Raw genomic sequence first — 26339 nt, forward strand, 5'->3', positions numbered from 1 at the left:
TCAAGGGAAGTATGAAAATAAGATCTGTGATCAATAAACAGCTGAATATGAACACAAAATAAATAAGTTAAATAAATTCAACAAAGGAAAAAACATCCTAGTTTTTGTAAAACTAACTTTACATATTATACATATAAATTATCAGATTCTTTTTTTTTTTCCATTACACTGTTAGAACTCAGAAAAAAAATAATTAAAATATTTCTAAAGTATGGTGTTTGGGTCTACAAAGCATCGTGCTGACCCAGATTTTAGACTGAGCCCTGTGTGTCAGCTCAGATGTGTTGGAACAGCAAGAATAAGTTAAGAAGGACAGACAAAATAAACCCTTACAGATGGGTGAGCCTTCCTGGGCCTCAGTGGTGCTTCTCAGCACGTGGAATGTACAGTTGTATCGGGATGAGCAATGTGAAAGATGCAGCCCTCTGCAGAGATTATGTGCACTGAACGAGCCCCTACGTCTTGGTTACACAAAATCAAACTGGCTACAAGCAGCTGTGTAGCTCACAAGGAAATCGACACAACCATAGGTATTAGGATACACTGTCACAAATTCCCCATTGATGCATTGCCTCTGCTTCTCAAACACAGGTCGTCTCTGACTCTGGTCACAACTGGAGCATCTTCTCTTTTCGTTAGGCCAAGACATCAGACTTCATAAATTTTGTCTTGCAAGTAGCTGAATAATGAATCCAGTCCTTTGGAAGAACTCCACAGCTGTTTTAACATCTGACATTCCTTCTCGTTCACATCTTCAAGTCCAGATTTCAGGAAGCTCCGCACGAGACATTTGGACTCTTCCAATACCTAAAGCCAAAATATGACTTAGTATTTTATTTTAACCAAAGAAATATTATGGCTGATGGCATGACCATTTAGACTACTGACTCTTGTCTTACAATTGAAACAACTCCTTTGGGGACAGACACTAGATCTGATTTGCAGCCACATCTCCACTTGATGATAGTCAGCATCTCTAAGAACTAAGGACTTCTGAGGTTGATGAGTTAGTGCCAACTTTCTTTAAAAAAGAATGAGGGATCCTGAAATACCTTAGTTTAGTGAAGGTTTGCTGTGAAGCACTAGGAGGAGTTGAACTCCCTCACGCTGAAATGACAACGTGTGAGACACGATACATTGGCTACCTGTTTTCTGGCCTTTGAGGTAATACAGGTTGGGAACCCCAATGTGCATGTCTATCATCTTTAATAATTTTCCCTCATGTATTATTTCATTATCAAAACAGAAATTAATAGCAAAGGGCCTTTACTGCCCCTGCCTTTTAAAGTTTATTTACTTACATTTTTATAAAAGTGAAACATTTTATAACAGAAAGGTGTGGAGCAAATCAAGCACCTCTGAATGTGTTCTGAAGTTGGATTTACTTGGCAGATAGAAGTAGCCAGAAAAAATCACCCAAGGCTTTTGCAATAGAAAGCTCAATCTCAAGCCCTTAGTAAGTGCTGCAAGTTCTGAAAGGCACAAACAGCAGGTCCATGGTTGCTCCCCCAGTTCAGCTCATTTTTCCCAGACCCTTTTTTAAGCACGTTGAGACTGATTCCTTTCAAATTCATTTTCAAATAGACACCTCCAGCATGTGTCTCACAGGGAACTCAACCAGTCAAGCAAAACCATTTATAATTCCTGAATTACTGATTTTTTAAGAACAGATTTATTGTAAACTAAGAGAGTGATTTATGGTAAGGGAGATGCATGTTCTTCACTCAGCCTTGTCAACACCTTTATGTTAAACCCAGTTCCTATCTCCTGTAGGTTACAACTCTGCAGTTTCCAAAGCAGTATTTCTTTTTGGCTCAAGTGAATGGTGTTAGCAAATAACAGGACCTGTGTATTTTTTGAGTCTGTTTGTGAACAAGTGTCCACAGTGAATGTGGATGAGCTCACCATACTCATTGTGACTTCAGCCTGATTTGCATTTAGGATCTGAGAGTAAATCTAGTCTTTGACAGGTTTAACTGTTATCTTTGTCCACAAGTCAGCACTGGTTTTTCTAACGGGTCTCAAGAGAAAATTTCATTGCCAGCTATGAAGGAAAGAAGGAAGAATTCACAGTAAGGCCCAGAGGTTTTCCCAACTCATATAATACACATTATATCAGCATCATCAAATAAACTTCTGCTACATTTCCAGACACTTTCATTCTCGCTGTCTTCTGTGAGATCTAATCTACACTTCATTTAATTAAAAATCTCCTGTGTCTCTACCTCCTTTTACAACAGATCTTTTAAATGAAACTGAGGGATGCTAAGACAGTTTCAGGCATAGGAAATATAGCAAGGAACTAACAATTTGCACTTTAATTAGTGCAGTTTTATTGCACACAGCATCACTTACTTCACTGCATTTATTTTAAACAAGATGTGCCCAGAATAGGAGTATATCTGCCTGAAGGGAAAAAAAACCTTAGGAAGTAAAAATAAGAAAGGATTTTCTTGCAATTTTTGAGTACACAAAAGAGAAGTTTTAACACACTGTGACCAGACTGTGTTCAAATCCTCTCTTGTCTGGATCTCACCTCTCCTTCACAGCAGAGCTTAGCTGGCACTACCCTACCCTTCTGGTGTGCTGTGTAGAACATTCTGCAGCATCAGGAACTGTGCAGGTGCAGACAAGAAGGCAGACTCAGCTGTAACATGGTAGGCCAGGACAAGGTGAAAAGCAAATCTATCTTCTTATAAGGCCTACAGAGATTTCCCAGTACAGTTGTGTAGTTTCAGACTCTTCCACCTTCATGAAGGAAACCTAAAATCCCCTTTCAAAATCTGGAGCGAGAAGGTTCCACTCATGTTGAATAAAGGTAAAGATGGGGAGAGGCAATAACCCTCCTTGCCCCTGAAAGATGAGAAACCTCATGAGCTCACTGATCCTTATCCAGAGTATTCTGATGTTAGCCTTCTTTCACAGGTGTGGTTGAGGAAACTGAGGACCCACCATGTGATGAGCCTTGGGAGCACCTTATCTCTCTGAAACGTAATTTCATCACAAAGGAGTTTGAGTTCTTACCACTGCACTGCAGGATGCCATTTCTTTCACTCGTAGCATCACTTCTTGGCTAAATGTTGTTGGCCAAAATACTTGTGACACTAGTCCTCTGCTGCAGGCCTCCTGTGCTGTCAGCTTTCTCCCACAGAACAACATTTCATTTGCCTGTGAAACCAAAAGACAACTGGTAATCTTGGGTTATAATTCCCTTCACATTTCTTTCATACTTGCCTGCTATTTTTAAATTACAAATTTTAAATTTACAAATGTTCTGCTGTAGCTTTCCATACTGCAAACTACTTTAAAAGGAGTTTCAGTAGCTATTTAAGGGCTGTGCAGGTGGCCAGAGCACAGCATGGGTTTCGTTTCAGAGAAATGTGCTGGCATGCATGGTGGATCTGTACTGCTGCTCTTACAGGAGTAACTGTCAGTGATGCTGTGGTGAGAGTCATGGAACCTTGTATGAACCATTTGTGGGGCAAATTCTGCTTTATTATCCTGGCAAAAGCTAAGCAGTTTTACTGGAATCATTATGGATTATCTTTAGAGAGCAGAGAGCAGTATCTGGCTGTGTTGCTGCCCAATCCTAACACAACACAGACAACTACTCTGCAAGATTATTCTGCTAATGTATTTCTTCACTTTCCTACCATGACATTGACAATCGTTGCTTTTTCAACCTGTGTCCAATCTTTCTTGTGCACAGCAGGTGTAGTATATTGAATTCTGAGGTCAATTTGTAATATGAAATCGATAGGGATTAGATGAACTTTCCACATGTTTCATTTCCATTCAAGACAATTAAGAGAAACAACTGTTTTCGGGTTTACTTTTCTAAAGAGAGAAAGAAGAGCAGGAATTTATGAAAGGTTCTTCAGCAATTGGAGGTGGAAAACCTTACCAGTGCAACACCCAGAATTTGTGGGAATGTGTATGATGAGCAGCCAGCTGGAGTGAGTCGGATTGTTGCATATGGTGTCTGAAACCAAGCCTTCTCACTTGCCCAAACGATATCACACAGTGGTAAAATAGAAGCTCCTAACCCAAGAGCAGGGCCGTTGATAGCAACCACAATTGGCTTCTTAAATTGAATAAAAGCTTTTACAAAATCCCTAAAATAAAAAAATAAAGACCTTGAATACAGAAGGAACACTTAGATAAATACCCAAGTTTAAAGTACTTAATCTGAAAACATATTAGAAGCACAGATGAACACAATAAATGCCATGGTCCAGTTTTAGGAGGTTAGAATTATAAGATACTTTCTAGTTTGCACATGGGAAAGTTTGTTCATTTTTTGTTATTTAATCTGAGCACCTGGGATATTGCATAGCTTTGTGTATGTTGTATACAAACTAAGTGGACTGCACTGACTGTTGTACCTCTTGCAGAAAGGTTTGGTTGGGTTTAGTTTTACTTCTGGACCAGTAACTCCTGAGTTTGTACACAGGCTGTTTGCTCCATGATGGACCAGCTGGTTTGGCTAACAGTGAAATATTATAGTGTCAAAGACAGGAAACTCATAGGTGGATTACTGAATTATTTTTTTTTAAAGTTCTCTTAAGATCCTGTGTCAAACATTACTGCAAGTCCCATCAATGGATTGGGAGCCAGTGAATATTTATGGCACACCAGCAGGAAGAACAAGGTGTGCAAAGGGGGATCAGAGAGAGAGAGAAACGTTTGAACAGGGAAAGAATCTGTTGGGTCTTCATTGGAAGTATCTTCAGCAAAGCCATAACAAAGCAAATGCCCTTCCCTGCCTACACCAGTAAATGTGAAGTGCTGAGAAATAACAGGGAAGTAAATGCCATTGGATGCATCTGGATGAATGAACTAGAACATGTTAAATTCAGTGCAACGAGGAGATCTTTTAAATAAGTTACCTACAAGCAACTGTGGAAAGACATCTGTTGAATGGAACAGCCTCCACACCAATTAGGAGAAAGCATGAGGGAAATTGTGGGCAAATTATGGGCTGCAGCAGCTCAGTGCACAGCAGGTATATGGAGGCAAACGAGATGCTCAGTTACTTTAGAAAAGAGACATTTATAAATCAAATTCCAGCCAAAAGAGGAAATTCTGTTCCTGCACTGGGTATTGATTAGATCCAGAGTGCATCTTTGCTGACAGGTTTTAGGAAAGATAATTTTCTCAAGCGGGCCCTTTGATGAGTTGCAGCTCTCCCCATGAGGTCCAAAGGACCCAGAGTTCTGTACCTGAGAGCAGGTGTGCCCTGCAGGCTAGAGAGCCCATTTGGAGACTGGGCTGAAGTGCAAGGGTACTGGCTATGTTTTAAATGAGAAGAAAGAGTCCAAGGTGACCCATTGTTAAATTTTCAATGAATAACATCTGGTTTTCAGGGTATCTTGTAAAGTGAATTTTTGGTCGTGGGAAAATAGAGAATTAATTGCTACAGCTCTGTTCACACAGTGAGTAATAAACCAAGAGATCAGTGTCAAGACAAAGCAAGTGAAATAAGGAACATTGGTTTTGTCTGTTCAAGACCATTTCTGTGCAGAGGACAGGAGGGTTAAGGAGAGTTGTGGTTCATTTCTACTGCAGAAACAATACTGTTCCCTTATCTCATTATTTCTTTGGTTGTTTATGGTTGAGTAATGACTGTGGACCACTGTACCTCACTAATTCTGCGATTTTGAGAACCTTAGTAGTTAAGCAAGTAAGCCTTCTAAGCAGGACTAAGATGGGAACAGGGATGTGATGAATGATAGGTAAGGAGAAAATAACTAAGGATAAATGGTTGTGGCAGATCTGAGTAGTGTGTGGAGGCAGATAAAAATAGTCTTGTGGAGAAAAGCAGGAGTCATGGTGATATACAGGACTGGAAGTGAATATGGAAAAGCAATTAGGGGTGTGGAGAGGAAACAGTTAGATGATGGGAAGGAAGAACAAAACAGAACACACTGATGGAGGGGAAGGATTGAAGGAAGGCTTCATATGAATGAGCAAGGAAGGGAGGACATGGAGATGGGGAGAGAGTGGTCCAGAACATTAAGGCGGCACAATGTGCCTCTGTAATGAAGGAAGGATGAGGAGCACAGGAGATAGCACAATGGATGGATATAGAACATGCCACCCACAGGATGGAGTGGAAGGCTACAGCACTGGGAGATTATGAGGGAAGCAAATGCTTGCATTTGGTCTAGGAAAGCTGCAGTGACCAGCACTCCACTCATCTGTGATCCCTGTTTGGTTCCTTGTTTCAGTGAGTAATCTTTGCCCTGAACTAGAATGTTTCTATTGCCTCCAAACCTTCACGTGAAGTTGCTGGGCTAGAAGATCCTTGTAACTGTTGTTGCACAGTAGAGCCAGATGCTCAAAGAGGAAGCAGTGTCTGCAGAAGGCTTTTGGTTTTGCTAGAGGATATCTGGGGAGTTGACCATCGAATACACTCTGGGATGCTCAGACACGGTTGCGGGGCTCTTGCTGCAGGTCAGGGCTTGTAAGCACATCCAAGGTCATAAAGAAGCTGAGTGGGTAAAGTTGTTGTTCTCTGGTTTCTTCCGAGCACGCCCAGAATGTTGTGTCTGGAGTCACACAACGATGCCCAGCTGATGGTGTGAGCCTGATGCTGGGAATGCCTTCCAGCAAGTCTCTTGATTCCAGGGCTCTGCAGGCCACATATGCACAGCTGCACAGCCTATCTGCCTTTTCCCTGCTCCAGGAGGGCAATGCCAGACACACGTGTGGATGATGTCAGCTCAGGTTGCTGGATCTGTGATCAGTGCCTGGAGAGGAGCTACAGAGCCACAGCCCTGTGGGTTGCAAGCCCCAGTGGCAGTGGATGAGGACATGGGCCAAATGCATCAACCATTCATGAGAGATGGACTTGATGGGTATCTAAGCTTCAGTTTAACTTGTGACTGGTCTATGAGATCCATATTTTAGACAGTGGAAACACATGCAATGGAGATTTCAATTTCATGTTGATCCCAGTCTAACTGGATGTAAACAGTGGAGGCAGAGGTCTGTGGATGAGTTTTGGGACATCCTAACCACTGAAAAAGCGCTGGACATTTTTTTCTACCCTTCTTACCGTGTATTTTCCATGAGTTGAGTTCTTTGTTCACAGAAAGCACAGAGAGTGCTACATGGAAAACGTAGTGTATTGTTTCCAGAAGTACAATAAAAATCTATTTTCAATGGGCCTGAAGCTGACATTCTTGACAAGGAGCAGTACATTGTACCAGTATTCCAAGAGTGTTCTGTGAGCCCAAGGGTGGAAAAACTGAGTATCACAGTCTGGCTTATACTCATTTAAATGCTGAATCAATAAGTATACCTGTATATTAAATGTGTGCAGATAAATGTAAACATATATAACAATACCTAACTATGAAATATTTACAAGAATTATATTAAATTTCTATCTCCTGGGGGATTGTGCGATTTTTTTCCCCATACTTTTCTTTTTTTCCTGGTTCCACATTGTTAACAACCCTGCACATCAAAAAATAAAATTAGGATGTGTCCTTCAAAGGGTTTCGCTCTTTTAAAATATCATTACATGATATTCAAGCATAGCTCAGGTCTTAAAAACATATCATAATTTCTTACATTTAAGGAGTACATTTTAAGTTCTTTCAAAATAATTACTACTTTGAGAATTTCAAAAGACTTAAACCAAGAATCCAAACTGATCTGCAGTAGTTGTAACTAAGATCATTGGTGGTTAATATATGTCATGTAATAACTAAACCTGATTTTATGGTCTACTAATATATCAGAAATAGAGATCTGTTGTAAAACAAATCCTTTAATATTCCTTCACAGAATTGTTGCATTAAGTTTTAAAGCTCTCAGAAGAGTAACATTTATTTGTAGGAAATGGGGGAAAAAAGACCAAACTCTCTCCTGACAAAATACCACTGGCTTTAGTGGAATAATGTTGATTTATACTGGAAGATCCACTGTCTGGATAATGGAAAATTTGGTGCTGTGTTGTGCAGATTGATTTGCAAACTGCATGTCATAAACCCTGGGTTTCTATTAAGGTAATGTGATATAGATATAAGGAAAGTCACATTTTAGTTACAAAAATAAAACTGCATTTCCATATATATTAAGTAATTTAAATTTAAGAAAAAGAGTGGAGACCCTTTGCATAAGGTTCTGAAACACAGTGGCAGACTTATTTCAACAGAGTGTGAGTGAGCCATGGATTCCCATTTGGACTGAAATTCATTAAAATGATGAACATAAACCGAGTGAAATATCTGCCTTTCAGAACCATTTCAGAACATGAAGCAACAGCTAATTTGGAAAAACAACAACGAAGTTGTATTTGAATTTGGAGGAATGATTTGAAATATTAAATACAGAGAACTGGAATGAAATAAATCCCTATGTATGTTAGCACCGGAGTCAATGTGCTTTCTCCTCTCATAAGGAAAGGTCCAAGTTTCTTCTTACTGAACAAATTTGTAGGACTGTAATTCAAATGCAATCAACACTTAAATATACAACATTTTTGGACCTGATAAATATTTTTATCATCACAAACTGCATTTCATAATTTAGAGATCATAGGTAAGCTTGGGTCACCTTATAGCTTCTGCAATCCTAGTGCTTTCCTTTCTTCTGTCATTGGATAACCTGCCAATTAAATATGAGTAATCTAGGCCACTACAGAATACACTTCCCACTGCGCTGAGAAGTAAGAGTTTACTGTCATCAGCTGATGCATTGCACAATGCTCTCCGAACTTCCTTCATGATCTGTGGATAAAGAAAAGCAAACAATTCGACATGCATGCCGTTGCAATATCATTTCCCTACTTTTACAAACCTTACTGATTTTGAGAGACTTAAATTTTGGGCACTATTAATATTTACATCCATTATATATATTACTATAATTTTAATATACTTAGAATGGTAACACTGAGAGTTTACAAAATATTTTATATTTGGCAGAGCTTTGTTGATGGTTAATAATTCAAAGAGGTTTTGGGTCTTGGCTGTTCTTTGCTTGCTGTATGGGAAATTCTGGCCAGCTTATGAGATTGCAATTTAATAATTGCAAACACCCCTTTTTTATTTTCATAGTGTACATCACTGCATCCTCAGGAACATGGTTATCACAACAACAACAGCCTATTATTAACCTCAGCAGGTTGTAAGCAACATCTATAAACCCCAGTTTTCAGTTCTTTAACTACTTCAGTTTATGTAACTTCAGCCAGAGCAAAGCAGGACAAGAGGACATCATATACATCAACATGACAAATATATTACTCATTTTCCTGTGGTCAGTGACATTGTTACAGTCTACAAAAGTTAGAGCAAAAAAGTCACTTGAAAGAGACATTTTGACTCTGAATTACAACTGGATCAAGCTACTAATTGCACCATCAATCAAACCTAATAAAAATCTGTATAGAACTGAGCTGTTGGTGTTATAGGAAAATGGCCTTTCACCTGTGCAGAGAATTATCTTCTACTGATTTTTAAAAGGAAATATTTCATAAACCTCTGATGGGTAACTTCTTGTTTGGTCAAACCTGAGCATGGTTTGTGAGCTGCAACTGATTTCAGCCATTTCAGTCCCCTCTTCTCTTTAATGATTTGCTCCTCACTGTAAGGGCCATGATTTCATCTAGTGTGACACCTCCTATGCTTAATCATGCTCATCTGTCAAAGGATTTCCTATAGACAGGGTCCTCTTGAGTCATTTTCTTCCCTTTTGCACTGAAAGATTTGCTGTTGGTGTAAATTTAGGTAAGAGATAGCTAAATGTGGTCGGGGATTTAAATATAGTTTCCAAGAGAGAGAAAAACCAAGATTTTTAGCCTGTGATTATTTCTGTTCACTACTTTCTGTTTCCAAAAATCCTTCAGATCTCTAAAATGCCTCATTGTAAGAAATGTCCCTAAACACTGAAGTTCTGTTGATGCCATTCTAGGTAGCCTTTTATTAGAAATCCTGTAGACTGTGCTACCTGCCTCTTTTCCCTAAAGTGTTTGTGTAAAGAGGAGTATTACAGGCTGCTGGGACTGGGCCATGAGAGAGCAGGTGGTGAACTTTTAGATGCTTCACTTCTACAAGTGCACTTCAGAACGCTGTAATACCGAGTGTGTGACAGTGGGTGGAAGTGAAGTAATTAAAAGCAGCAGAATTTGGAAGTGTATTTGAAATTCTTATGCAGGTACAAAAATGTCATCATTGATTTTAGGAGTACTGTTTATTCTGAGAGTCTCAGAGGCTGTCTCAGCCCTCAATTGGGAAAAACAGCAAAACTGCACCTATAATGGGGAAGCAAAGGCAAAAAATCACCCTAAAACCACTGTTCAGAGTTAAAAGGTGGTAGATGTTAAAAAAGTAATCTGATTTTCCTAGTGTCATGTGACTGCAAGATTGTCCTCTTAGTTTGTTGTAAATATTCTCAAAATCTGCTCTTCCTTAGGGCAGATGTATAAATAGTACCAGGGAATACCAAACATTTTTATATGCAATGAGGCATGTTGCACTAAATAAGATGCCACAATACTCCACTCAGCAAGTTCCTTTACTATTCCCCTTCCTCCAGTGGTATTTGCATATGTGCCATCTCTTTGCTGCTACCAATGCTCTCTTCACACACATCATTAATTACCACTACAACCCTGTCTCATTTTTACCTCACCCCTCACTGATTTGGATGGCTAAAGCCATTGAAAAGCCATCCAAACTTCTGAGCAGAGCTTATACTACTTGTAGGAAACCCCACTCTTCTGCCATCACTGTTTTTTCAGTGTTTTGGAGTGGGAGACGTTGAAAGTCTGTTATTAGGAATCGATTCCTCAGATATGGTTGAAAGTGGAAGGGCTTTGGTGAGTATTTTTGAGCAGGAGGGGAAATTTAGTTCCACTGCTCCACTAGTGTCTAGCAAAAGAAACCAGGAAACCATTACGTATCAGCACTTTCAGGCTTCAAAAAGTGTGTTTGGGTTTTTTTAATAGTTGTAAATTTGTCATTAACTTTATCATCCAAAGGTGCTTTGAGGCTCACTGGAATGTACCAATGCAGCCAAGTCAATTCTCACTCCCTTGGTCTATGCCATGATTCCCTTGCTGGTGCAATCCAAAATTCCCCTGGTCACCTTGTCACTCAGCCTGTTCCATCTGCTGCTCCAGAGAGCCTTGGCACCACAGCTTTCCTCCTGGATTACGTGGTGTGGGTATTTCTCTACCGATGTTTCTCTGATTACAGGAAAGCTACTAACAATAAAATAAACACAACCCCCTGGTTTGTCTGCAGGGCTGCAGAACTGTCTATTGAACTGCAGGACTCTAAAGTAAATAGAATTTAGTTCAGAACTGCTCTCTGTTGTTAAGCACAAATTTCCATTTAATGTAGTGGTGAATTCAGTTCTCAAATACAGAGATATGATGTATCTTTAGTTACATTTCTTTGTCAAATTCCACATTCTTTTTCTCTGTTCCACAGCCCTTAAACCTTCCAACATTTTGGTGTAACTGTGGCATTTGTCCAATTAAATTTTATTTTCTCTGGTGGACCAGATCTAATACTACTATTTCCAGAGCTCCTTAGCAGTATTCTCCACTTTTATGCTTTTATTAATTAGCTTGTTTATGGCCTTTTAGTTAATTTTCAGTTCTGGGGACAGTATTCAAATGGGTCTGACTAAAATATCTGAGGAAGGATTTACAGAGCAGTATGGGCCAGTTATTTAGGTTATGATAATCAGTTGGATTATAAATTTAGACCAGGTCTAGTGCTTCACTTACTGTTTTATTGGAACCCAAATATATAATAAAATTATCACCTTCTCAGAAGTTGCCTATATTTTTAATCCTGTCAAGAAAATAAGCTGGTTAATTCTTGAACAGGACACCTTATATTGCAAAATAAACATAAAATGTTTAAAAACTTCATTAAACTTCTAAGAGCTCATTTTAATGCCTTTCACTGGATGTAGGAAATTTCAAAAGGCATTTGGTGCCCTTTGCTTTCCATATTGCTTACATTCCAGGGAAATCAGAGAGCTGGGAATTTATCACTGTAATTACACGAAGTATCTTGAACAGAAGTCTCTTGTTCATACACACAGAAATACTAGTTTAAAAAGTTAACTTCTCTGAATCTCTAAGGAATCACTGTTGATATTCTTGAAGATAAATACGCTGTAAATATTATGGTAAAACAAAATTTTAAAGCTGTTCAGTTGTTCTTAGAACCTCTTCAACACTTGTGCCTTTTTACATAAATACACTTTGTTACTGACTCTGAGCAAACAGATTCTGAGTCCTTTTTATTTGGTACCTGAAGGACTTGGGAACCTCCAAAGCTGCAGGCACAAGGACTGGCCCAAACCCACATTTAGCTTAGTTTACTTATTTTATTATTTTCAAGTTAGGAGAAATTTTAAGTAAGAACAAGTGAAGGCAAACCAGTGCTCCAAAATGCACCTGGTGCAACTTCAAACCCTGTAATTCTCACAGCTAGAAAACTGAAACCTGATTCCTGGGTATGAGAAGGTGCTAGTTCTGTCAGTCTTCAGTGGCAACACTGGCTGTTTGGGGAATGTTTTGCTTGTAATTTAGAAGAATATTAATTCCTAGCTCTGTTAATGGTGTTAAGTAAAAACAGTGGTTGGGTCTATTCAGTATTAAGTTTGAAACAGAATTTGGATCCTTGAGATGAACAGCAACATTGTAATTGGAGAAAGAACTTCAGAAGCAGCAAAAGACTCATGAGAGAAAATGCCCTAATGGAATTTATAATGATGAAATATTTCATATATGTGTTTTAAAAATGAGTTTTAAAACTGAATTTTGAAAGTAGCAAGACTAAGGTACTGAAATAAAAATAAGCTGTGCTGTTTCATGACACTGGTTTGGAAGTTTTATAAGGTCTTGTAAAAAATAAGAAAGAATTTCTATAGTGCCCTGAACAATTTTGTAGAAAAAACCTCAATTACTAGAGTGGCACAGAGCCAAGTTCAATCAGTGCAAAAGCTGCTGGAAGTAGTATTGGCACACTTTGTGCTAAAATCACCTGCACAAATGTGGTTACCAAAAACACAGGATGAACATTCAGGTAGACTTCTGAAGGCTTTCATTTTTCTTTGTACTTTTGTTTTTTTGGTATCAACAGCCCTTTGTTATTTTAATTAAACTGGCATAAATAGCAGAGGCCAATGGTTGAACACAACTATTAAATTTCACCTGAAGTTTAGGATAAAGTGCAAAGGGAAGGAGAGTTGTTGAGGGGTGAGAGGGGTTTTGTATAAGCTTAACTTTAAAATGACTGTGGGCAGTGCACACCTTTTCTTTTTTTCTTACTATAGATGGCCCAGAATAACCAGATCACTACTTTAACCACTTCAAGTAGACCTGCCCTGAGTAAATTATTCGTTTACTATTTGGCAAACATCATTTACTGAATATCTAGTAAAGCTTGAAGTTTGCATTTCTTTTCACCAAATGACACATGCTTTCTTCACTGGGTAGCAATTTTGTGTTCGTACTTTCTATTCACTGGTGATAAAAGGCATCAGAACTGAAAATGCTGTAAACATCCCTAAAACACTCTGTCAGTTTGTTTCACCTATGGCTATGGGTGACAAACTGCAGGGACAAGGCATTCAACATATTCTTCCTTTCAGTTCCTTGGATTTTTGCTGTAATTGCCAGCAAGGATACGGAACTGCCCATGCTGAAGGTGCTGGATTTTGTGGTGTGAATGATCATGGGCAGCAACCTGGACTGAGGCCAAAGAAGCTGTTTCATGTTTGCCAGCAGCAGCCTTCTGAGGGCAAGAGCTTGCAATTGCTCTCAGCCTGGATGAGGTTTAAACAGACAATCCCGATGTGCAGAACTCATTACCTTGATTAATTCCTGACCATCCAGCTCCTAGGCAGTAATGTAGTTTTCTAAAATGTATTTCCTGGTTTTCAAGTGAGCTTCAATAAAGGTTCTAGAAATAGTCTACACTGGTGATGCAGGGAGAGGACTATTACATGCTTATCATTTATTCTTCCACAGAGGTGGGTTCCTGGCATATTGAAAAATTTCAAAGGATGAAATGGATTGGTTTGGCAGACCTGAAGAGCCTGAATTAATCCTCTGGTTAGAGCATCTGAACACTGCTGATGTGGAACAGCACAGCCAGTAACGTAAAGCTGTGTCTGCTCAGCCTGAACACACTAAGTCCTTGATTTCATACCTTTTCAGGCCCTTGAGCTCTTAGCTTAAATTACCTGCAGTGGCAATTAGTAGCAATTAAGACAGGGATGGCGTGATGGATTTGATGTAATCTAATGCATTTTAAGGAATTGGTATTAAAAACAAGTGTTTGGTGTTCTGCGTTAATTACCAAGATGGTCCTTCTAAATATTAGATAGTTTAAAAACTAGGAGTGATAAATATATGTACCATGAGTTTTAACTAGTATCATTCTGTATATCACTGTCCATGTGTACATGTGCATTTGGCAAGAGTCATCATATTTAGGACCCATCATACCTGCCAGTGGTTTTATCTGAAATTCATAAGTAATTAATTTCAGTTTCTTATTGAATAAAATGATTCCTCAAAGCTACAAACTACTCTTCCCTCAGAGGGTGCTCAAACTGGTATTTCATATACTCTTATCTGAAGTCACTGTGTAGGACAGAGCTCTGTCAGAGTGCCTGGGGGCCAGAAAAGGCTGAGATCTGCCCCACTGCAGGAGCCCTTGGAGGAACTCTGCCTGCAGAATGCTCAGACAAGCACAACAAGTGCTGGGAGGCAGCTCCTGCTGTTTCCTCTCTGAACGATGTGGATGTCCCTCAGGCCATTACTGCCCACATGGAACAGAACTCAGGCATTTTCTCTTCTCTCCAGGACATAGATCCTGCTGCAGGCATTTATGGACACCCCTTTTCTTCTGGCATGGGAAAGGTGTGCCAGGGCATTGTGGCTCACTCTGCTGGGATCACATGGAATGGAAGGAAAAGCTGCTCAGCCCTTCCAGTGATCCATGTATGGACTGGAGTAGAACAAGCTACAAGTCCAAGTCTGACCCTACATGTACAATGTTTGGAACAAGGGAATTCTTATTATCTTTTGTATGTTGTATGACTTTATGCAATTCAGCTGAGGATAGAGCTCCTAATTGGGTGATACTTCATAAACAGGGACTCATACAGTGATTCAGAAAAAAATTAATTAGGTATTAAGACAGATTTTAGAATTACTGTCTCAGGATATAGCCTGAAATTCTCTGTATGCAACAACTGGAGCACTATTTAAATTAGTATAAAGAAAGAGACCAGATTTTGCCCAAGGATAGTAAATATCAGTAACTTCTGCATGTGAAAAGCTGCTTCACATAACTCCATGCTGGAAATACTGATTCTGCCATTCCTTTCTTTACTTCTAATTTTCATTTTCAGACATGTAAATGAAAATTTAATCTCCACTGCATTCCTTTTGACAGGAATCCCAAGCGTGACAAAGTTAGATATGGCTGAACTCCCTATTTCTTTTCTAAGATCATCAATTAGGAAACAAAATACATAAAATCGAGTTCAAGTGCAGTGTTTCCAAGATAACCCACACATTAGGATGGCTTTCTTTGGCTTTTATGGCTACATACTTACCTCTGGGGTCAGTGCATTGTTCTCTGAAGTCTGACTAGACAGCAAAATATGTGTGAAACCATCTTCTTTCCGGACCACAATGTCTCTAAACCGGCAGTTACTTTCATTTTGTCGCACGCTGTATCTTAGTCTCTTATCGAAGACATAATCTTTCTCCCCACCTAGTTTCCTTTTCACAGTGCTGTGTAGATTCAAGCTTCCATTGGCCAGAGTAGAACCTTTCAGATGGAAAGAATCAAAGCATAATTATGTCTAGACCCTCAAAGAAATGGAGTGATAATCTCTGTTAGCTTAAACACGGCTCAGTATTTACAATAACCTCTATGTGATGAATTTGGGAAACTCAAAATGTGCTTGGCTAGACGAAGGTGGCCTCAAGCCATTCTGCTTCAGTATTCCAACATGCAGAACATTTTGTTCTCTGATCAGACAACCTCTAGACCCACTGAACTGTAGCATGTAGGACTGGTACCTGAATGGTACCAGTTCTGCTTTAAAGATGAAAGCAACTGTATCACAACCTTTCATATGAATTTGGGGTAATCCTTGATTTGTAAAAAGATTCTGTTTCAGCTTTGGAAACTCAGCATGCCAGGTTTAGTCCAAATCTCATCTATCAAAAGTATATTTTCTTCCCTTTATGGTGACCAAACAGTCATTACCAGTCTCAAATGACAGCCTGAACACACCCTTGTTGCACATCTCTGTGACGCTAAGTTTGGGGAGTTCTTACCAAGGTGACATAACCAACATTCTCTTCCAATTATCCTTGTGGCTGGCACAACATATAGAAGTTAGCCACCCTTTTGGCTCTGATCTCAAACCTCTGCTCCCTAACATTTTACAGTAACAATAATTACTGACTTTACACTAACAGGTATATTAATACTGGACTTTTTACACAGAAAATATTAATGCTGAAACCGTTTTGGAGAGTATCCAGCAGTAGGGAAAAAGAGAACTATGAGAAGAAAGATATAATTCCTCCTTAAAACCAAGTGAGAGTAACAGTAAGTCAATTTTAAAAGACAGTTCATTCTGACTTACACTGTGCATGAACTGTAAACTATTACTTTGCTGATGCTTACAGTCCCTCTGGAATAGGCAGTAGGTGATGACTGGTAACAGTGCTGAGTGGGGGCACTGAATGAGCATTACAAGATTTGTATGCCATAATCCTTTTCTAATTACAGATGTTTCACACTATTGCCATTAAAAGTAAAGCAGAGACAGGTTGTTGAGGGACAGAGATTAGACACTGTTTTTTGTTTAAATAGACACAAGTCAACACTACACCATTTTAAAGAAAGGCCAAGAGAGAGCTGAATGAAAACACCTTTGTTTGTTCTGTTCTTTATTCCTACCAAAGCTGACCTGTTCCAGCTTCTGGTTTCAAATAGCCAGGAATTTTTAAAGGGCAGATGACACAAATATTAGAACACAGATTTAAGTTTTAAAGTTTCAGTAACTGCGATCCAATTAAAACCGCTCTGTTGGAATAGAATTGAGTGGTGAATTCATGACAGATGACTCCAAACCAAAATCACTTACCCTCATTTTGGATTAGCTATGTTTCAGCTTGATGCTTACGTAGGTAACTGATCTGTCTGACACTCACAGTTGGCAGTGGCCTGTGGAATTGTTCACAGTGTGAAATCCTGTGTGTGCACTGCAGTTATGATATGGGATGTGAAAACACAGAGAGTGCTTAGCAGTATGTGACTGGTGATGTGATCTCACATCTCACACATCTCCTGTGATGTGTGCACGTGTGTACACAATATCTACACACAGCAGTGCACTTTTGTCCCAAAGTTTGTTAGTTCAGTCAATCATAAAGCTCTTTTTCATTGCTAAATTAAGAGATACCCCCTACAGCATCACCTATATTATACTGGATAGAGGATCTGCCTGCAAACACTGCCAAATTCCATTAAATCATCACTGTAAAAGAATAATTTGAAACCAGAAGAATTTGAACTTTGTTTTCTTGACAAAAAGTATCTACAAGTGTAGAAACCAGCATGTGCTTGAACTTTAAAAATGATGAATCATTTCCTATGGCATGTTTCTTCTTTTTCATAGGGTTTTGCTACTGCATCTATTTTGACAAGTATTATTACAAACAAAAACAACTTATGATACTACCAATGGAACACTGGTATCATTGGGAACAATATACTGAAACTAATTCATCACTTGACTGAGGCAGAATATTAAATATTGCATATTTATATATTCAATCCTCACCATGTTGCTTGACCCAACAATAAGCTACTGAGATGCAGTGAGCTAAACCTCCCCTCAAAAGGTGGGAAGAATCTATAACATCAGAGGTACAAATGCTCATTGAATGGAAGGTGTGCCAGACTAACTGCACTGATTATCTACCTAGTGTGGAAGATCATGTCACATCTATTTTAAATACAGATGGTAAGAGAATAGTAGAAGATGAACTCACACATATAATCCAGCTCAAAAAAAAGCCTCACACTAATTCCTTTAGGATTTTTGTTTTATTCTTTGTTTATGTATTCAATTTTCAAATGAATATATGATGTAAGAAACTACAGACCTTCTCAAGATATTTTAACTACCTTCATGCCAGCTGAAAGAAATTTAACCAGAGGAAAGATCTAATTTAGTATGAAAGAAACATAAATGGAAAAGTGTAATTTCCAGGAGTGGATGATTAACAGAACAATATATAGTGAGTAAATTGTTTTCATGTCTATAGTGCATCCCTGGAATCTTGTTTAATCTCATAAACTGCAGAAAATTATCAACATAATCTAAAGACAACACTGATAGGGAATCAGGCCAATTTAGCATGTCTGTTGCATGGAGGTGGTGGAGCTACTGAAGGTTTGCTCTGGAGACACTAAAGCATCCAGGATGTCTTTGCATGAGGGTTGATGTGAGCACCTGCTTAGTCCACACAACACTAACAGCACCTTAGCATGTCAAGATGAGAAATGACATTGACAGGCAAAAAGAGACATTTTCAAAGCAATCTATACTGCACATGAAACAAGGAAGCTTTAGGTACATCTAAGTGTGGTTTACAGACTTAGTAATGACTATTTGATGCTCAGTCTAAGTACAAGAAGAAAACAGAAAGGGAGAAAATATTCCTTCATTTAGTGGGAGTTTAATCTAATTATTATCTTGTTTTTAATCAGCAGTAGAACTTGTGGAACACCTAAACCAACACTGACATTTAGAAGAAGTTTCTCCATGTTTTAAGGGAACCTACGATATTCCCAGACCACTGGTGCATGCAGTAATCCTTCTCCAAGAATGGCAGTCAAGGATGGCAGTAAAGAATGCTATTTAAGGAGAAAATGCAAGCATGGTAACTTTCTGAAGTCCTTTCCCATAGCATCATCCCGAAGTGTTATATAGGAATATGAGAGGGTTCATCCTTCCTGTTTCCTTCAGCATTTGCTTGTGGACCTTTTCATGGATTTCCCTAATCCATCTTTGAGCCTGTTGATGCTGTCTGTCTCCACAGCTTCCTGTGGTATGAGTTTGAGAAGTTGTGTAGCCACTACACAGAGAAGAATTTTCTTTCATCTGTGCTTTTATCTGATGTTCCACCAGTTTCAGGGAGTGGTCCCTAGTTCTGCTATCGAGGGATTTCATGACTAACAGTTCTGCATTTACTATATCTGAGGCCTTGATGATTTTGTAAACTTTGATCATGGTTCCCCCTTGGCCACCCCCTCTCCTAACTGAAGCCTCTTTTATTCCTGTAATCCTCTTCATTTTAGCTGCCCAACCATGGATCTTCTACACTACTGCATCACTGTCAAAGGAGACAACATGTAACGATGCTGCTGCTGCTGCTGTTGGCACCAGAATGTGCCTCAAGACTCCATTTGAAAGACTCCATTATACCAGGCATGGCAGAAAACACATTAGAAATTTATAATCTAAAAAGCTGAGGCAAAGAGTGGGAGAGGAAGGAGACAAAGGATTGCAACGATCCTCAGTGCTTTAGGGGACTAGGAACTCCACATCTCCTTCCACTGCTTCCACCCACTAGTGTGGAAGATCGACGGGAGAAATGCGCACCCGATGGTGTCCAGCAAGACTCGTTTATTGTAAGCCATCGTCCATCTTTTATACAGTGCATGAACAACTATGCTTATTGTTCTCTTTACCATTACCTAAACTCTAAAAGTTACATTTGTATACTTTCTTAGCTTGCAGGACAACTATACCTATTACTCATTTTAGCATTACCTAAGCTCTACAGGTTACATTTATTTACTATGTCTGCTTGCAGCTGCAGCTGTGAAGAAGTCTTTGTTTTCTGGAGAGTCCTTCTTTGTTTTCCAGGAACAGTTCATCCTTGGGTTTGCAACATTGCTGAGCTTTCCCAGATAGCTTGTCCTTTGGCTGCAACATTATGCTGCAGAAATAACTTCTAATGCTGAGAAGCTAAACTCCTGAGGCCTACTTCTTAATTATATGCTCAAAGCTCCCATAAGCCTTTGCTGGACTCTTGCTTGCACAATGCTCTCTGGGAGCTGTGCCCCTGTTCCCTTAGCCATTCTTCAACACACTAGTACACCTCAAGCTACTGTTATTTGCAGACACATCTTCTCTGAGTGTTCCAACACAGTCAGTACAACTGCAGTCTCTGGGCCACCACCCCACACAGCCAGCCCTGTGCTGGAGGAGTGTGCAGGTGGGCAGTCACACTGTGCACTGGTGCTCTGGCTGAAAACTCACCCTGAAAAACTGAGGTTAATTTTCAAACAGATCAGGTTCACCTTGCAGCCTCAAGCCCACTAAAACTGGTGCAGAGGGAGGGATGGGAATAACGATCAGGATGTCATGGGAAGCAGAGCTGGACTGTTGCTTCTGTTAGCAGCATGCATTTCTGCTGAATGAAAAGGATGATGGAGTCAGGGCTTTAATTTTTCCAGGTGAAATAAACCATGCTCCCTCTCTCTCCCTGGTAAAGCAGCTTGGCATTCCTCAGATTTCCCAAGGGCCCTTCTTGGTCTCTTTTCTGCCTTTCTTGTGGGTAATGGTTAATACTGTACATACTTACAAGCCATGCTCTGTTGATAATTTACTAATAATTTCAGACTTCTCCAGCTAAGGGAGCATCTGTAAGATATCTAAAAGCAATGAGCTTTTATCCAAACTGAGAGCACAAGCATGTTTGGTTGTCTTTTACTGCCAGTATTCTTTCAGAATAAATAAAACAGAATAAGCTAAAAAAACAAGAGGAAGCAGTGACTAAGTCACAGAGAGTATTTAAATTAAGGGCACCAGGAGACTACAAAGATTTTTGTAATGGAGAAAAACAGTGGTTAGTGATACATGACAGGCAAATATTCTTCAGCAGATGGTACAGAAATAGAGCGATGTAGAAAAAGGAAAGAGAAAATTAAAAGGGGATGTTTTTTGATGCTGTCAAGAAACTTGACAAAACAATCATTCTCAATTACAATATCTGGAAAGAAACAGAAATGTGATAACAGAAGACAACAAATATCATCAGAAAGAACAGCACTGTTAGCTCCTGGGAGCATCAGTGGATGTTCTCCTTGGAGTTTTTCAACATTTTCCAATTTGCAGACCCTTAAATAACTGACAGTAAAATGATTCTGCTCTCCTTATGGTAAAAGAGGTTTTGGGAAGAAAGATCCATCCCAACTTCAGCAAAGTTCCAGGCCTCCACTGGGGTGCACAGGTGACTGTGCATCCATCTATGACTTTGTGCAGACACCTATAGGCACAGAGTCATCCTTCTGGGGCAAATAGCTTCCTGGTGGGACTTTTATCTACAGGTTGAAGAGGAAACACTTGTACCCAAGTGGATGTATACACAAAACCAAACAGACTGGTGAAAGCCCATTCAAGGAGTCATCCAAAACTGTTTTTCAAATTAGCTATTCTTTGTTTCAACAGAACTAGCATGGACAGACAAATAAAATAGCTATTATCTGATTACTTCTAATTTAGAAATTACTATCTATATTGCTTGGTTGAATACACTGGTGGCTGAACATTATTCTAATATGAAAAGATACTGGTTCGAGTTGGTGGGTTTTAGAGACATTCAACCACAGCCCACACAGGTAGAAGAGCTGAGCCTACAGCCGTTTTTTTTAAATTCTGGGGCATTTTTGAGTTTTCCAAATCTAGAATTCATCTGAAGACCACCCTAAAATGTCTATACACATTTCCTGTGCACTCTTAACGCTTAGCTGTGAAGTGAGCCTGGCATTCATTTGACCACCATACAGGCAATCTGAAAGCTGACACAAATGTCTGCTCCATCCGATTCTGCAGGGGCTGCCTGGGAGCCACAGCTTCTAGGAGAAAAACTCAGGTCCTCCAGGCTCCCTCTTTGTTCCACATCTAGTGCCTGGAAGCCCTGGGAATGTTGATGGGGCATGCCAGGCTTCCAACTTCCAGACTCTATGGCAGACTGCCTGAAACCTCTGGCATATCTGGCTGCCTCCAAGCTAAATGTGGGAGTCCTGCCAAGTAGTCTGCCACATTGCTCCCAGTCTCAAGGGACAAAGCCTTGGGACCTTGGCTCAGATTTGGAGAAAGTTTTGAAATCCAAGATGTTTGGCACAAAATTTCTGGCATTTTTCTCTGAAACTTTCTTCATTTGTAAAATTTCAGCCCAGTTTAAGTGCGACTCCTATCCTGGTTCAAGCGAGACTGTGATAATGGGACACATGGCAGAATCTCACTGGCATCTTCCATATGAGTGTGAATACTGAGGGAGTAGGAAATTGTTGGACTTGGTAAAGAGTAGTGCAAGTTTCTTCCACTTGACTTTTCAAATGACACAAACCCCTGTATCAAGAAATGTGGCTCCTTTCAAGTCTGTAGGGCAATATTAAGAAAAAAGCTAGTAATTTGACTTTGACCCTTCTTCACCAGTTTCTGCCTGCTCTTACTTTGGCAGCCTCATCTTTCGTCTCTGTAGTTTCCTGCACTCTGCACGTGTTGGGCATCACACAGCAGGACTGGAGGGATTTCTGACCTTGGCAGTGCTGCTGAGTGAGGGCTTTTCAGAGGAGAACCAGGCAGAGATTTCAAGATCTCTTACTTTTGCCTGCAGAATGCAAGGAGGGCAAAATACAGAACACAAGGGATGGATTTGGAGAATGCAAAACCCATCATAAAAGAAATGTTTGAAAGTAGCTGCAGACATCAGCTGTTGGGCCAGCAGCCCTCTGTACACGGCACAACACCTGGCTGCTTAGGCAAAGCAGCTTTCCACTGAAATAGAGCTCTCTGACAGGGATTATTCAATCAGGGGCTGGTGGAGGCCATTCCTTACCTCTTGTGGGCACAAAGGAAAGGCTCATTTGGCCTTACAGTTCTTTGCAACCCTTTAGTTCTCAAAAAATGTTCTAAAATATGGGAGTTAACGCATTTTAAAGATGCATTTAGTATCAGAACTTCCTCATGAATAACATAAAACAAATGATTAAAAAATCTTCATTAGAAACAGTGAGTAAACAAATAAAAATTCCTTTATACACATCTGTAATTAATATGCAAGTCTTCTTAAAAGAAGCAGGTAACTTTTTAAGCTGTGTTACATGAGCTTAAACTTCTCAAAATGCAAAAGCCAAAATACACTTTTAAGTGCTTCAACTTCAAAATTCATTGACATCATCAAGGGTACTTATGCATTTAAAGCTGACCACACATTTTGCTGGTCTGGGAGTATTTAATAGCATATTTGATGCCTGGATTGAAAGATCCCAGTACCTACTGGATACAGCCAGTTAAGACGAGGCAAGGTCAGTTCTACTTTCCAAATCAAGGAGCATTTGCCAGGTTGCCAGTAGGGTGGAAAATGGAAAGCAGGAGGATATAATTTATGTTGACTTCTGAGAAGTTTTTGGCAGGGCAATTCATGAGAAGCTGTTAAGGAAATGAGTGCTATCATGGGCTACAGAAAGTGGCTAATAAAAATAAATAATTGGAACAAATGGTTACTTTTCATCATGTCAAATGATTAGTAGTTGGCTGTCCCAAGGACCTGCAGAAGGATTAGTCTATTTAATGTATGTATTAATGAACTGGGAAGAGAAGTATGAGAGGAAAATTTGAAAGCAATACAAAATAAGTAGAGTGAAAACTCGTGAAGATTTTGCAGAGCTTCACTGAGTCATAAGAAGGTGGTGAATTGGCAACAGTAAAGCAGATCAAATGCATAATGAAAGGGATCATACATATAGCTGTGTTCTAAATTAACTGTAACAAGCAAGGAAAAAAACCCCAAGAGCAACTGTGGATCACTCAATGAAAACCTTTATGCAGTGTGTAACAGCAGAAAAAATAATTCTCCAAAGGTTCTATCGGCACTGTATCAGTAAGCAGTAGGAAATCATTTGGAACAGCTCCTGCTGTTTTTAAAAGGTATTAAAAAACCCCCACACACCAATGGCACAAGAGGATACTCAAAACTACCAGGAATCTGGAAAGACTTCCAGGTGGTAGGAAGGCTGAAAAGGGGCTGCCTACTGACTGACAGGGCATCCTCCACTTTATCCCTTCACAAAAGGACAAGAGTCTATCCAATGAATGTAAAAGTCAAAGAAAACTCAACAAAACCCCAAACCCCAAAACCTGATCAAACAGAATGTGAATCTCATTGTTAACTTCTGGAAATTACTTTCACAAAATATCATCAAGCCTTTAAGTTTGGTAGGATTAAACACAAACAAACAAAAAAGATTTGACACATATTGATAACGAGAAGCTACTTAATTTGCACTAAGCTGAATAGTGTTTATAGAGAACATAAACCTTATTCTTGGAGAGCTAAGCCAGTCAGTAACTATGAGAATTAGAAAGAAATTTCCCCTGTTTCTTCTTGCTCAATTCCAGGCTGTTTGTACCTTGCTGTAAAGTTTGTCTTGTGACTTCTGATGTCTCCAGTCACTGTCAGAGACAAGGACTAGGCAGTTCTGAGTACTCCTGAATATGACAAGCGTTAATACTGAGGAACTTGAATCTTATTCAGCCATACTTACAAAGATTGGTATTAATTCTATTTCTAAAATAATTCTGGGTTTTTCTATATCAGTGGGTTTGAGCACACCTAGCCCCGAAATGATTTGTTACTTGGTGATACACAAAACCAAAGTTGCAGCATTATACATACCTTAGTTGTCATTCCTACTCATTTCCCCAGAGAGATTTATACTGCAAAGACACAGAGCCCACACTGCTCTGTTACTCCATGGGAAAAGGAAAGAGAGAAGCCAACTGACAGAAAACTGTACAATATATGGGAAAAGAGTGCGGAACTTGTTTGTGTACTTCTCACCGTATCACTTGTGTGATAAGGATTTCTCCACGAGTGGGCTCTGCTTGCAGCTGCTGCAATTAACACCCTCCTCCCCCAAAGACTGTAGTTGTTTAACTCACATACCAATTCCATTCACAACAGGTGAATCGTTACTAACTTCCAACACGCCGGGCAAATTCTGTTCTCCTTCGTGATCATTTAAATCCACGTTTTGCTGCTGTGAGCCATTCCCAAAATGTCTAGAATCTTTCTCATGACTGCCATCTCCATTCTGCAGACCATTATGTGGCTTTTTCAGTGGCATGATCTGTAAACCGCTGGGAGTAGTTCGGTAAGTCACAGTTTTAGCAGCCCTGTCATTAGCAGCTGCTGGCTTGGCTGCATATCCTCGTTTCTGTTTTTGAAGTGATGGATTAATTCTCTTCCTTTTGTGTGTTGACCCTTTAGACTTCCCAGATTCAGGTCTATGTGGTATTTTCTCAATGGATGACCCTCGGCTTTCCCGTAAAAACTTTGGCGCGTTGGCCTGTTTGCCATGTCTGGATCTCTTTTCCCTAGTCACGTGTAGTCCATTGAACTCATCAATAAATTCCTCACAATGTAGTAGATGATGTTCAGGTTCCCAGGTGTCTTCATTACTTCCATAGCCTTTCCACCTGATGAGATATTCCCATTTGCCCTTCTTGTTCTTCCTTTTGTCTACAATCCTCTCTACCTAAAAGAAAAAAACCAAAAAAATATTAGGAATAATTCCCACGAACAGACCTGGAATATAGGAGAGGAATGCAGAGCCTTGGTGGTATTTTGACAGCAAGGCCATTGCTGCTTCTGCAAACACAGAGACATAAACACCTGCTCAGATCTCATCTGGGCACCTGCAATAGCCCCACTGTGAAGAAAGAAGAGAGTCTGAGATCACTGATGAAAGCACAATTTCTTTGAAAATCTGGTTGTAAAATGAGACTATTACTGTTACATTCCTCAGCTACCTCTTGTCTGAAAGAGCTAAATAAAGCATCTTTTGCTGTAATGTCACTTACTGATCATTCTCCTGAATCCATACATGCATTATGTTCCTGTAAACTTCCCCAGTCGCCTTTATGCCTTGAAACTACCTTGAACTGAGAACTGATTATAGCAAATTACAGTATTGTACAGCAGAGATCTTATTTACAGTAGTGTACATCCACTTTGCTACTTTCAGCCTATAAAAACCTGTATTTTTTCAGAATGCAATACTTGAGTAAATACATAAAATTCATGGGTGCACCAATTAAAAAAGAAAATGAAAGACATACGGGCAAAATTCTTACATAGAATTTTATCACCTATGCTAGACAATGCCAGAAACATTTCTGCACCAAGGGCTGAGGGACTGTTAGGGACTGTAACCTGGATGGGAATTAGCATCATGCTGTTG

At 39.6% G+C, this 26339-nt stretch overlaps 1 protein-coding gene across 1 annotated transcript; it reads right to left on the minus strand.

Annotated features, from left to right (window-relative positions):
- Positions 1-648: 648 nt before the first annotated feature.
- On the minus strand, positions 649-25634 carry CDYL2 (chromodomain protein, Y-like 2; the record flags this gene model as incomplete). The annotated part of the gene is made up of 6 exons (XM_009071762.1): positions 649-807; positions 3025-3168; positions 3905-4115; positions 8569-8741; positions 15610-15827; positions 25043-25634. Coding segments are annotated over 6 exons (1497 nt in total), but the record flags the coding sequence as incomplete, so codon positions are not given.
- Between the last annotated feature and the right edge of the window lie 705 nt (positions 25635-26339).

The sequence above is a fragment of the Acanthisitta chloris genome, unplaced genomic scaffold, assembly GCF_000695815.1.
Source record: "Acanthisitta chloris isolate BGI_N310 unplaced genomic scaffold, ASM69581v1 scaffold11043, whole genome shotgun sequence".
Taxonomy (NCBI): Eukaryota; Metazoa; Chordata; class Aves; order Passeriformes; family Acanthisittidae; genus Acanthisitta; species Acanthisitta chloris.